The following is a 12,761-nucleotide window of genomic DNA, read 5'->3' on the forward strand; positions in this document are numbered from 1 at the left end:
GCTTTATAAACATTATTTTGCTTAACGTCAACCCTGTAATGAAATATTATTATTTCTATTCTACAGATGAGAGAAGAAGATTTAAAAGTTTAGTTTGTTTAAGGTCTCACATTAGAAGATGTCAGAGCCAGCACTCAAACTTAGATCTGCCTGACTCCAGAGCATATAGTATAGTGCCTCTTATACCATCTCAGGGTTATGTAAATACTCATCAGTATTTTCTTCTAAAATGTTTATGATTTCTTTTTAACATATACAGATTTAATCCCTCCGTAATTTATTTTGCCTCGTATTTATCCAAATGGTTAGAAGTTGTCTCAATACCATTTATTAAATACTCCTTCTTTTGTCACTACTTTATTTTCTAAGTTCTTAAATATATACTTGTGTCTATTTCAGGTGTTCTAATCAATTCCATTGACCTGCCTACCTATTCCTGCTCCAGCACTACACTTTAAATCATGATAGCTTTATATAATTTTAATTTTCTAGAAGCCTAACTCCTCTATTCATTACTTACCTTTTAAAGGATTTCGTTGTTATTTTATTAAATTTATTCTAACTAATGAACTGAGGGAAGTTAAAATTAAAAAAAAAGAAAGACTGATGGTGCTTTTTGTAACCAATAAGGTAATATTTATTTTCTATTATGTAAATTACTGACTTATAACCAATAAAAATTTAAACATGCCTAGCATTATAGTCATCTTGATATTGTAAAGGTAATAACTAACGTAAAAGAAAGGCAGCAACGGTTTTAACAGCAAATTAAAACACTAGACTTGTAAGTGTTCTTTTGGTGAACTTGCACTGTAATTTCTACTTGATTAGTAAATTTTGGGATCCTAGGCTTGATGACTATGTCCCTGTTTCTTAGCAATAGTTAGGGTAATGTGCTTATTTTTAACTAAAAATAATAAAAAGGGAATATAATATGTGTAGAGTTCCTACCATCGTCAGACTACATATTTTTGTGTAATGTGTTCAGTACAATTTTTAAGGTGGAAGGTGCTATCTAAAGTTTATAGAGTAAACAGAGACTGAGAAGAATTAGGAATTTGCTCATAAGTATAGTAGGCTTGGATTTTTTTTAATGTGAACAATTTTTTAATGTAAACAAATATATATAAGGAGTCCCTGGGCAGTGCAAATGGCCAAGCGCTTGACTACTAACTGAAAGATTGGAGTTTCGAACCCACCCAGAGGCAGCTTGAAAGAGAGGCCTGGCGATCTGCTTCCAAAATGTCATAGCCTTGGAAACTCTATAGAGCACACTTCCACTGTGCAACACATGAAGTCTTCGTGAGTCAGAATCAACTTGATGGTATCTTGCTTGGTTTTTTGTTTATAATTATATATATACAGTAAAGCACACAAGTTTTAAGGTAAATCATTGGGACATTGAGATTTCAATATAGATTTAATTTTAAAGTTCATATTCTTTCCAGTATATCATGCTCGTCACATAAAGGAGCCTTCCTTTCTTTATCCGATTACTTTAAATATTAGATCCGTGTCTTAAATTTATATTTTGTATTATTTTTCTTGAAATAAGTGCCTCTTTTCCTTCTTTTAAATCTACAGCCATGCAAAAAGCGAAGGAAAGATGATGATGGATCTTCCTTTAAAACAATTACGAAATATTTATCACCAATAGAGAAGACTGGAGTTAGAGTTTTCTCTCCACCAAAATCCAATAATATTCTGGATTATTTTAGAAAAACTTCACCTACAAATGAGAGGACTCAATCAACGAAAGAGTGTAAGATAAAGTCATCTGCACCATTGCCTGTGGACAGTGGCAAAGATTATAAAACGCCTTTGGAACCGTTCTCAAATGTACAGTTTAAGAAGAGAGGAAAGAGAGTTAATTTATCACGTCAACTAAATAATGTTAAAACTGGACATGAATCTCCAATTGAAATAAGTAGTGATGATAGCAAAGAAGACTCTAGTTTAAATAATGACTTTGAAGAAAGCAGTCCTTCTGTTTTACTCCACCAGAAACATGTAGAGGTACCTGCAGAAAGTATTCAAGATTTCAAAAACCAGTCAAGCAATATGACCCGCAAACAGAATTCTAAGAAAGTAAACCCTAAACAAGGCACCACAAAAAATGATTGCAAGAAAATAAGAAAAAGGAAGCACAGAGATGTAGTAGATCTCTCCGAAAGTTTATCCTTGGCAAAGGAACTAAATCTTAAAAAAGATGGTAAAGATAATCAACAGATAATATCTTCCCTAACTGATGAAATAGAGAGTACTGCGCATGATGCAAACCCTGGAGATAATGTATCTAAAATCGCTGAGTTAAATGATAACACAATAACTGTTCCATATGAGGAATTTTTAAAAAGTCACAAGGAAAACAAAGTGGAACAGCTACCAGACTCTACAACGTCAGTGTCAATTTGTGTCCCCTCTGAAACTGTTGGAGAGATAGTCAAAAGTGGTTATATAAGTGATACAGAAACCTGTGAAAATTCTCAGCAGGTACACTTTAAGACAATGACTGTTCTTGCACAAGTTCACCCTGTACCCCCTAAAAAGGCAGGGAAAATACCCTCAATTTTCTTGAAACAAAAGCAAATTGAAATGGAAAATAGTCTCTCTGATCCTGAAAGTGAACAGACAGTTCAGAAAAGAAAATCTAATGTTGTTATACAGGAGGAAGAACTAGAATTGGCAGTGTTGGAAGCTGGAAGTTCTGAAGCTGTGAAGCCAAAGTGCACTCTAGAAGAAAGACAGCAGTTTATGAAAGCATTTAGGCAGCCAGCATCAGATGCACTTAAAAACGGAGTGAAGAAGTCTTCTGATAAACACAAAGACCTTAATGAAAAAGCTTTACTTGAGGAAGAAAGAGACAGTAGTTCTAAAAACATCCTGGAAAATGCTAATATCCAAATGATTTCAAATAACGACACTTCACAGTCACACACTGATAAAGGAAGTTTTCCTAAGGAGAAAAGTAAGAAACTAAAGCAAAAGAGTAAGAAAACATTAGATACTGGGGTTGTACTAGGTGAGACTAGAGAAGGAAATACCCAAAAGAAAGAAACAACCTCTTTAAAAGATAAGCAAAGTCAAAATAGAGTTACAATGAGTTTAAGGCGTAAGAAAACAGAAGTTTTCAAAAGCAGCACATTATTTAAAAGTAAAAGTCTTGTTTGTGACGATATAGCAAAGGCTGACCCTTTAGAGATTTCCTCTCTACATAACAACAGTAAGTCATCAAGAAAAACCAGTCTTCCAGTTAAGGATGTCCAAGTTAGACATTCTAAAGCTGAGCCTGAAGACAGCTTGGTAAATGTTTCCACACCCAAACCAACCAGAAGGTCTGTGAGAAGGAGCAGCACACCTACCGCAATAATCATCAGGGGTTCTGATTTTGAAGATTCGGAAGATAATAGTCCAATAAAGGCTTCCACTCCAAAAGCAGCCAGCTTTTCAGGAAAGCGTAATTTATATACAGCGGAATTAATAACAGTACCCTTTGATTCGGAGAGTCCTATTAGGTAAAGTTTTGTTTTTATTTTAAAATTCAACGATTCTATGTAAGTTCTAGTATGTTGCATGTAATATTAGCAGGGAAGGAAAATATTTCAAGCATCAGAGACTAGTATTTTTTCTAGAACGTAACTGATTTATTTTGTAAGAAAAAGAACAGGGTTTCAAAAATGCTGCTGTTTTCTGCATCGGGCATAATTTCAGAAGCGTTCTAGATATATTTTAGTAAACTCTTCATGTAATTGCTAATTCCTGGAGAAATATCCTTCAGATATGAGTTCTGTGTATATAATGCGCATGAGTGTGAAAATAAATCAGAAATTTATTTCTTGGGTGAACTGGCCCATAACACTATGTGGTGTATTATTGCTTGCTGGCTCTAATAGAAGAGTCATCTTGGGGGCTAATTTTCTGTAAAGCTTTTTTTTTTTTTTTGCTTTTTTTTATTGTGCTTTAGGTAAAAGTTTACAGCTCAAGTTAATTTCTCATACAAAAATTTATACACATATTCTGACCCTAGTTGCCATCCCTATGATGCACACCCTCCTTTCCACCCGTGTCTGTTCAACCAGCTCCTATCCTTTTCTGCTTTCTCATCCCGCCTCTGGACAGGAGCCGCCCATTTAGTCTCATGTATCACTTGAACTAGGAAGCATGCTCTCCGTGAGTATTATGTTTTATAGTTCAGTCTAATCCTTGTCTGAAGAGTTGGCTTTGGGAATGGCTTTAGTTCTGGGTTAACAGAAAGTATCCAGGGGCCAGGCCTTCTGGGGTTCCTTTAGTCTCAGACCATTGAGTCTGCACCATGCTTTATCTCTTGCTCCATTAAGGATGTAAAACTTAATTTTAAAGGAAACATTTTATATTTTCCAAGAGTTTCACATTAAGTTTGGTGTTTGAAACTGGAGTTTTTAATGTTTTAGAACAGCCCTGAAATGGAAGATCTAGTTGATTCTTTCCTGTATTTGAGATTCTTATATTTTATAATCATGAAAATGTTCCTGAATACCTTTTCTTTTTTCAGAATGAAATTCACCAGAATTACTACTCCCAAAAAATCTAAGAAAAAATCTAAGAAAAGAGGTAAGAAAAGATCTCAGAAATCTGAAGCAACTGATGGAGATTTCACTTCTCAGACCAGAAAGGTAATTGAAATATTAGTCCTATAAGTAGTATTTTATTTTCTTTAAATAGCATCAACAAAAAGCTACTGTTTGGAAGTAATAAGCCAAAAGATTCACATACTTCATTGATTATGTTAACCACAGTCTTAAATTATTTTTTCACTATTATTCCATTCCTCTAGTTAGTTTTTTTATTAAAATGTCAAGTTATTGTAAGATGAAAGCAATTGATAAGGTCAGAATGTAATCTTAGAAAAAGCTTTCTTAGAATTACATTGCAGTCGTTTTTCCCTGAGGCTGCCTACAGGTCATGATCGGATTTTTGGTTTATTTCTATAGATTAGAGGTTCAGCCTTGGCACTGTTGACATTTTGGGCTGTATAATTCTTTGTTGTGAGGGGCTGGGGCTGTTCTGCGCATTGTAGGGTGTTTAGCAACTCTGGCCTCTACCCCCAGTTATGACAGTCAAAAATATCTGCAGACATTGCCAAATGTCCCCAACTAAAACCCCTCTGGTTGAAACCTGCTTCTCTAGAGGAAGAGGTGTGATATATAAGAATAATTTAGATGCTTTTTCAAAGTAAGCTACTTGTTACCACCATGGGAGGATCAGATTCTCTCTAGGGTAGGCAGGTAGGTACAGGTATGTCTGTTTTGAAAAAGCTACCTAGGCGATTGTAATATAATCCTTGGATGAAAACTAGGGCCACAGAAAGTTGATATCTCTTGTCATTTTTATTTAACAGCCATCTTTTTTTTTTTTTTTAAACTGCTTACTGTGTTCCAAATACTGTGCTTAGTACTTACATCATTAATCTCATAAAGTAGATTGTTTAGTCTGCTTTACAGATGTAGAAACTGCAATTCGTGGTATGAGGACGCATGCAGTTTGTGTCTGACTGTGGGAAGTGGCTTTCCCAGAGTCACAGAAGAGTAAGCAGTTGGAAAGATGACTCTTAGTCTGTTGGAAAACACTCAGAATCCAGCTGGTTGTACCACAGCTAAAAGTTAAAATCTCTGAGGTGAACTTTATCCCATATATTTTATTTAATTGAATTCTGAAGTATTCTTCAACTTTAATTTTAGAAATTATGCCTTGGTTTGCCCTTAGAATTATAACTCAGTAATAAGTTTCCCAGCAAGATAAATCTCAAAATTAAACGTATCCATATTGGACCCTTAACCAAACTTACTTAGATCAGTTAGTTTATCTCATACTATTAGTCTGTGGACCACTTACCACGGCACCCTTATTATTCGAAGCCTTATCTATGCTTGTTTACTAGCTCTAGCAGAGAACCTTAGTAATTTTCTGAGTTTTTCATGTTTCCATGAGAATGAGGGGGTAGACTAATTTTCTTAAGAGCCCCATATTTGTAACAGCTCTTGCAACAGAGATACTTATAGAATGGTTTTCAGAATGGCTCTCAGTTCACTCTTTTATGCAATAAATATTAAGTGCAATGCTTTGTGCTAGGAATTGGGGATATAGCTGTGAACAAGATACACATGGTCTCTATTCTCTTAGAGCTTATATTCTTAAAGAGAATGCAGGCAAATAAACAGGCAATTATAATATATGTAATAAAACCTATAATAAAGTAAGCACTGAGTACTCCTGAGAGCACGTAAGCGGGATACCTCACTTCCCAAAGATGGTAAGCTATGAACTGAAAGGGTAGAAAGAGCTCCCAAGCAGAGGGAACAGTGTGTGCAAAGGCCTTGAGAGCAATGGAGAGCATTTTCATTTTAGTTAAGTCTTTTTTAGAGTCTAGATTGTTAGGATTTTGGACTTCATTCTAAGAGCAGGGACAAGCCATTTTAAGTAGGAGACATAACGTGATTAGACACGAGTTTTTGAAATATTACTATGAGGCTAGGAGACTAGTTAGGAGGCTTTCAGTGTAACTCACGTAAGATGTGATTGTGTTCTGAAGGAGAGTAGTAAGAGGTGGCCGGTGGTTATTTAGGAGGTAGAATTGAGGAGCCTTGATGATAGACTTGATGGGAAAGTGAGGGAGAGAAGTCAGGCATGATACCTGGGTTTCTGGCTTAGGTTTTTGTGTGAATGGTGCCTTTCACTAAGATAGGAAGAAGGCTGGTTTGGGGAAAAGATGAGGAATTTGGTTTTGGACAAGTTGGATTTGAGGTATCAGTGGGCTGCCCTGGTGGTACAGTAGTTAAGAGCTGTGGTGAGCTATGGCTGCTGACCAAAAGGTTGGCAGTTCGAATCCACCAGTTGCTCTTTGGAACCCTATGGGGCACTTCTCTGTTTTATAGGGTCACTGTTTGTTGGAATTGACTTGACAGCAACGGGTTTGGGTTTTTATTTCTTTATGGGATATTCAGTTGGAACCATCTAATTAGAGGTGGAGCCATGGTCCTAAATCTTTCAGCCAAATTTGAGCCAGAGATAAAGCTGAAGGGTCATCAGCATATTGATGGCAATTGAAGCTACGTGAATTAATGAAATCATGCAGAGAAAGTGTGGTTTGGTCAAAAGAGAAGCTACTCAAGGATAACCCTGGAGGAACTCCACAGCCTTTAAGGTATGAGCAGAAAAAGAGGACATGGGAAGAGTGACTGGACTGATAGAACCCTTAGAGAATGTGGTATCATGCCAGCATTTCACGGAGGGAGCGGCCAATGTTGTCGTTGTTGATAGCTGTCATGGAGTCGAATGATGACCTCATACAGAGAGACCCAGTAAGATAAGAATTGAAAAGTGTCTTGATTTTTGGCCACCTTGACAAGTGCACTTCAGTTGAGTTGTGGGTGCACAAGTGAGATTGTTTGCCTATGTTTAGGCAAGGAGGACAATTCGATTGACCCAGAGTTGGGGTTTTCCCAGGTAGGTGTGGCAGAAGGGGAATGGGGCCAAGGGAGTTCAGAATGTTTTTAAGAGTGGTTAAAGTGATGGACAGTAGGCTTTAAGTTGGGTAGGGAAAGACAGAGGCTGATAAGTAGGGAGAAAGTAGAGAGCTGTCAGAACTGAAGTTTCTGGTGAAGTCAACAGATGTTTTCAGGATTCACAAAGCAAGAGGTGGGAGAATGGGCTGTAGGTCAGGAAGGAGGGTGTCGGAAATTACTGCCTTAGAGGTGGTGGAGTTATGGATGATTTTGATTTTCTTTATTTTTCTATGTTCTGACTTTCTATAAAAATGAAATTACAAAAAACTTATCAGAAAAAAGGCTATTAAAAAAAAACAAAACAGGTTTTAATAGCAGAATTACTTGCCAAATTCTTTTTTTTTTTTTTTTTTCTTTTACAAGCATTGGACTCAAGTATAGCAATGAATGTGAGGATGGAAACACAAATCTCCTTATATAAGTTTGTTTCAATGATTGAATTGTTAGTCTAAGTTTAGGTGGATCTTTTTGAATACTAACTTGGTGTTAGATTCATTAGCCTGCCGAAAGTTTTGCTACCAGAACAACAAAAAATCTCGCTCTACCATCTCCTTGACATTCTTACCCTTCTTAGGTATGCTTTGAGTATCCATGCCTTTTCTTTTTAATGGTTTTAAAAATATTAAACATTTGTTTGGAAAACAAACAGAAGAAGTGTGTGAAATGAAAAATGACAGAAGTTTTCATCTGCTCAGCACTATTCTGCCCGGGTAACCCACTTTTAGTAGTTTATCCTTCCAGGCTGTTTTCTATGCTTAGATAGACAGATAGATATTTTTATTGTTGTAAATAACGTGTATAACACATCTGGTAGTTCAGCATTTTTTACATGAATGATTCAGGTACTTCAATTATATTAATCACGTTGTGCAGCTATCACCAGTGTCCTTTGCCAAGTTTTCCATTGCCATAAACAGTACTCAGGGCTTCTTTATCAATGTTTTAAAAAGGGGCCATGTAATGTAAGTTGTTCTGCAACTTGCTTGTATGTGTGTTTTTAATCCTATCAGGAAAACCTGTAGAACTTAATATGGAAGCTCTGAAAACTAATATTTAAATACATTAGGTCACATGGTACATCAGTGTGAGAGCCAGGCCTCAAGGCCGTTTTTATGCTTATCTAGTGCTCTTTTCCATACCACACAGACTACCTTGTCAACCTCCCGACAACAGATGCAGCCTAAGGTACTTTCTCTCTAGCCTAAATTTCTATGGTGTGATCTCACATATATACACACAATAATAATGTATACCATATAATTTTACTACACCTATCTGCTCTTAGCCTTTCTTCCCTTATATAGGTCCTTGAGGTCAAGATCCACATATATAAGATTGTTGGTTTTTTTTTTTTTTTTAACAGTGTCTAAATCAGAGTCTTGGACATAGTAGATTGTTTATTCATATTTAGAAAGCACTTTACATAAATTTGGTGACTAAAACCAAAGATTAGATGCCATGGTGATGGTAGAAAAATATCCAAAAATTTTAATATAGTGCTTCTACAGACATACTTCTAAGTGTTTTCCACATGTGTAATTATATCTATCTGGATGAATTTCAACTAAGAAATAAAAGCAAACCAAGTATAACTGGACACATTTTAATTAAATTTCCCTGATAAGTCTTAAATAATCATTTTTTTGTCTTTTATTTAATGTGATTTATGTGTTTACCAATGATCTAAATTAATATTTTGAATTTTTGTCTAGGCAAGTAATGCTTCAAAAAACATATCAAAAGCAAAACGATTGATTGAAAAAGCAAAAGCTATACACATTAGTAGGTCAAAGGCTACCGATGAAATACCAACACCTTTAAGGCGTTCCTCTAGACGTCAGGCGCTTACTGAAAGGAAGAAATTGTCAGAAGCAGAAGTAAGTATTACACACATTTATTGGTTTGAGTTCTTTCCTATTCTCCTGTTTGGAGAGAGAGAAGGAAACCATTGTAATGTTACGTAAGGTAGCCTTAAGGTGGTAGAAAAGAATGTCATAGTTCTGCCTTAAAAGCCTTTGGCTCCTTTATTGCCTGCGCAGTACAGTTCAAATCCTTATCAAGTCATTTAAGATTCTTCATGGGCTGAATCCTTCCCTCTCTTGGAAACAGTGCCCTTATCCATACACACACTCTTTGCTATAGTCACACTAAATTATGCATTTCTCCCTAAATTATGTGATTTTCGCTTTGTAGTCTCAGTTTGAAATATCCATTCTGGGTACTTTCTTCTACCTGAGGAATTTGCTCCCCAACCTTTAAGATTCTAGTAAGTCCCTGGGTAGTGGAAATGGTTAATATAGTGAGAGGCATCTTGGAAGAAAGGCCTGGCGGTCTATTTCTGAAAAATCGGCCTTTGAAAACTCTGTGGAGCACAGTTCTACTCTGATGACACACATGGGGTCACCATGAGTCAGAATTGTCTTGATGGCAACTGGTTTTTTTTAAGTGCCATCCCCTCCTCTTGAAAGCTGTGCTGATGCCTTTAGACCAAAGTTTCCTTCCCTATATGTACTTTAATGTTTTTTTGTCCTTTAGTCAGAACTGCTCTCACCATACTGTGTTATAACTAGTTAGACCATCCACTTATGGACTAGCTAGCCCTTTCTGGGTTCCCCAAATTCTGGAGTAACCTTGAAGCCAGCTCTCGAGTTTTACTTGTCCGTGTATTCCCAGCACCTGCTGTATTGCGTAATACATGATAGGTGTTCAATAAATGTATGCTGACCATGTGAAAACAGCAGACATCATCTAATCCATTTTTAGGCTGTATAGTTAGTTAGTTCTGGAGCCCTGGTGGCACAGTGACTAAGAGCTCAGCTGCTAACCAAAAGGTCAGCCATTCAAATCTACCAGCCATTCTTTGGAAACCCTATGGGGCAGTTCTGCCCTGTTCTGTAGGGTTGCTGTGAGTCGGAATCAACTTGGCAGCAACCAGTTTTGTTTTTTATAGTTAGTTCTAAAAGGAAGATAATCTGAATTTCTATGTTGCTGTCAAGTGCCATTGAGTCGCTTCTGACTCATAGCAGCCCTGTGTACAACAGAACGAAACACTGCCTGGTCCTGCGCCAATCTCACAATCATTGTCATGCTTGACCCCATGTTGCAGCCACTGTGTCAGTCCATCTCATTGGCAGTCTTCCTCTTTTTTCGCTGACCCTCTACCAAGCATGATGACCTTCTCCAGGGACTGATCCCACCTGATAACATGTCTGAAGTACGTGAGACAAAGTCTCACCATCCTTGCTTCTAAGGAGCATTCTGGCTGTACTTCTTCCCTGAGACAGGTTTCTATATAGAAATTCTATAGTTTGGTTATGTTAATAATTTTATCTGGAATATAAACAAAAAACCAAACCCATTGCCGTTGAGTTGATTCCAACTGATAGCGACCCTATAGTCTACTAATTAATTCTTTGAAAAAGAAAGCTCACAGTTATAATAAACCAACAGCACATAAACTTGTATGATTTAAGTATAGACTACCTTTTGCATTGTGTGTTTTCTCTTTCAATCAGATAATGTCTCGTGGGGAGATGTGTGGAGTTGCTAATTTAATGATAACTGTATATCTTATGACATTAAGTGTGTAACATACTTTTTAAATTTTTCTCTTATTTTATCTTAGGACTCTGTAATAATAATAGATTCAAGCCCCACTTCTTTAAAGCAGCCTGAGAAAAATCAGAAGAAGCTTAAGTGTTTGAATGATGTGCTGGGAAAAAACTTTAACCAGTCATCCAAAAACGTACCTGGTAATCAGATTTAATAACATTTATGACAGAAATGTGAATGTTTTGGGGGGGGGGAGATTATATTGTTCTAGATGCTTTGGTGATAGAAATTTAATCTCTTGCCTTAGAAAATAAAAAATTTTAATTATATTACACAGTATTTCTGTTTTAATAAGTTGTAGTGTAGTGAAGAGTTTCTTAAAAAGGGCAACTAACATTTCATTTCCATGTTCCCATTTTGCATGACTGAATTAGTGGTTTCCCAATGTGTCTGATCACCACAGTCATCTGAGTAAATTGTAAGGTTTTATATCTGTAGGTCCTTCCCCAGACATCTTGAATAAGAATCTCCAGAGGTGTGTTGTGGGATTCTGTAGTTGTAAAAAAAAACATTCCTCAGGAGATTCTGATATTGCTGGATTGAAGAACGAGATTGTTATGTAAAAAATAATTAGTTAAAAAAAAAATGAGAACATTAATTTAAAAAACTGAGAGAGAGAGAGATAATTTTGAAAGTAGCTGGAGGCAAGTGGACATTAAAACATTGATACTAACCTAAGAATTCATCTTTCTAAGGAAAAATGAAAGTCGCGCCTTTATTTCTTGCCAGAAAACCTCAAAAAACAGCTGATCCTGTCCTTGGATTTGATGAAAGCAGGTCAGTCCAATACAAATTTTAAATAACCAAAATATTTCCTGGAGTGTATTTTGTATTTATTTGTTTACTTTGATGAGCAAGCTGGTAATTACCATTTGAAGCTTTAATAAGTTCAGAAGATGATAGTGTTGACAATGTTACAACTGCTATTTGAAGGTCTTGTTTTTCTGCAAAATTGTGCCCATCTCTAGACAAAAGAGCCGAATAGTAAACAAACCAAAAAACAAACAAAACTCAAAGAGCTGATTATGAATTTTATTCACTCAATAATTATTTAAACACCTACTATGCTCTAAAGCACTGTTTTTTTATATAGGGAATATTATGGAGAACAAAATAAGACGTATTGCCTGTCCTCATAGGGCTTATAGTCTAGAGCGGGACAACAATACATGAATATTAATCAGGCCAACAAATGAAGAATTGCTAAAGAAAAGTATAAAGATCTGTAAGAGTTTATATTAAGGAGATTTTGTCTGATCAAGGAAAGCTTCCCTGAGACTTGAAGTAAAATCTGTAGGATGAGCAGGAGTTAACCGGGGGAGGAAAGTGTTGCAGCTAGAGGGGGCAAAGACCCTGTATAGGTAGGAGGAGCATAGTAAATACAAAAGACTGAAAGAATGCCAGTGTGACTTGAGTGGAGAGAGCAAGGATGAATGGAATGTGAGGTTAAGCTGGAGAGGTGGGTGTCAGACAACATAGGACCTTTTAAAGAATTTTGTCATTAAGCTAAGAGCAGTGAGAAGCTGTCAAAGTGCTTTAAACATGAGTATGAACATAAACAGGTTTGGATTTTGAAAATTTAATCTGGCCATTGGATGAGTCTGGTTG

At 36.3% G+C, this 12,761-nt stretch overlaps 1 protein-coding gene across 2 annotated transcripts in view; it reads left to right on the top strand.

Moving 5' to 3' along the window:
- ATAD5 (ATPase family AAA domain containing 5) overlaps positions 1–12,761 on the top strand; it is a 52,021-nt gene that overhangs the window by 1,146 nt on the left and 38,114 nt on the right. For both annotated transcript variants that reach the window (XM_049859018.1, XM_049859017.1), the window contains exons 2-6: positions 1,585–3,515; positions 4,532–4,652; positions 9,254–9,418; positions 11,167–11,293; positions 11,849–11,930. In XM_049859018.1, coding sequence (XP_049714975.1) covers positions 1,585–3,515; positions 4,532–4,652; positions 9,254–9,418; positions 11,167–11,293; positions 11,849–11,930 — 2,426 coding nt within the window. The remainder of the gene's footprint in view (positions 1–1,584; positions 3,516–4,531; positions 4,653–9,253; positions 9,419–11,166; positions 11,294–11,848; positions 11,931–12,761) is intronic.

The sequence above is a fragment of the Elephas maximus genome, chromosome 19 (genome assembly GCF_024166365.1).
Source record: "Elephas maximus indicus isolate mEleMax1 chromosome 19, mEleMax1 primary haplotype, whole genome shotgun sequence".
NCBI classification, from domain to species: Eukaryota; Metazoa; Chordata; class Mammalia; order Proboscidea; family Elephantidae; genus Elephas; species Elephas maximus.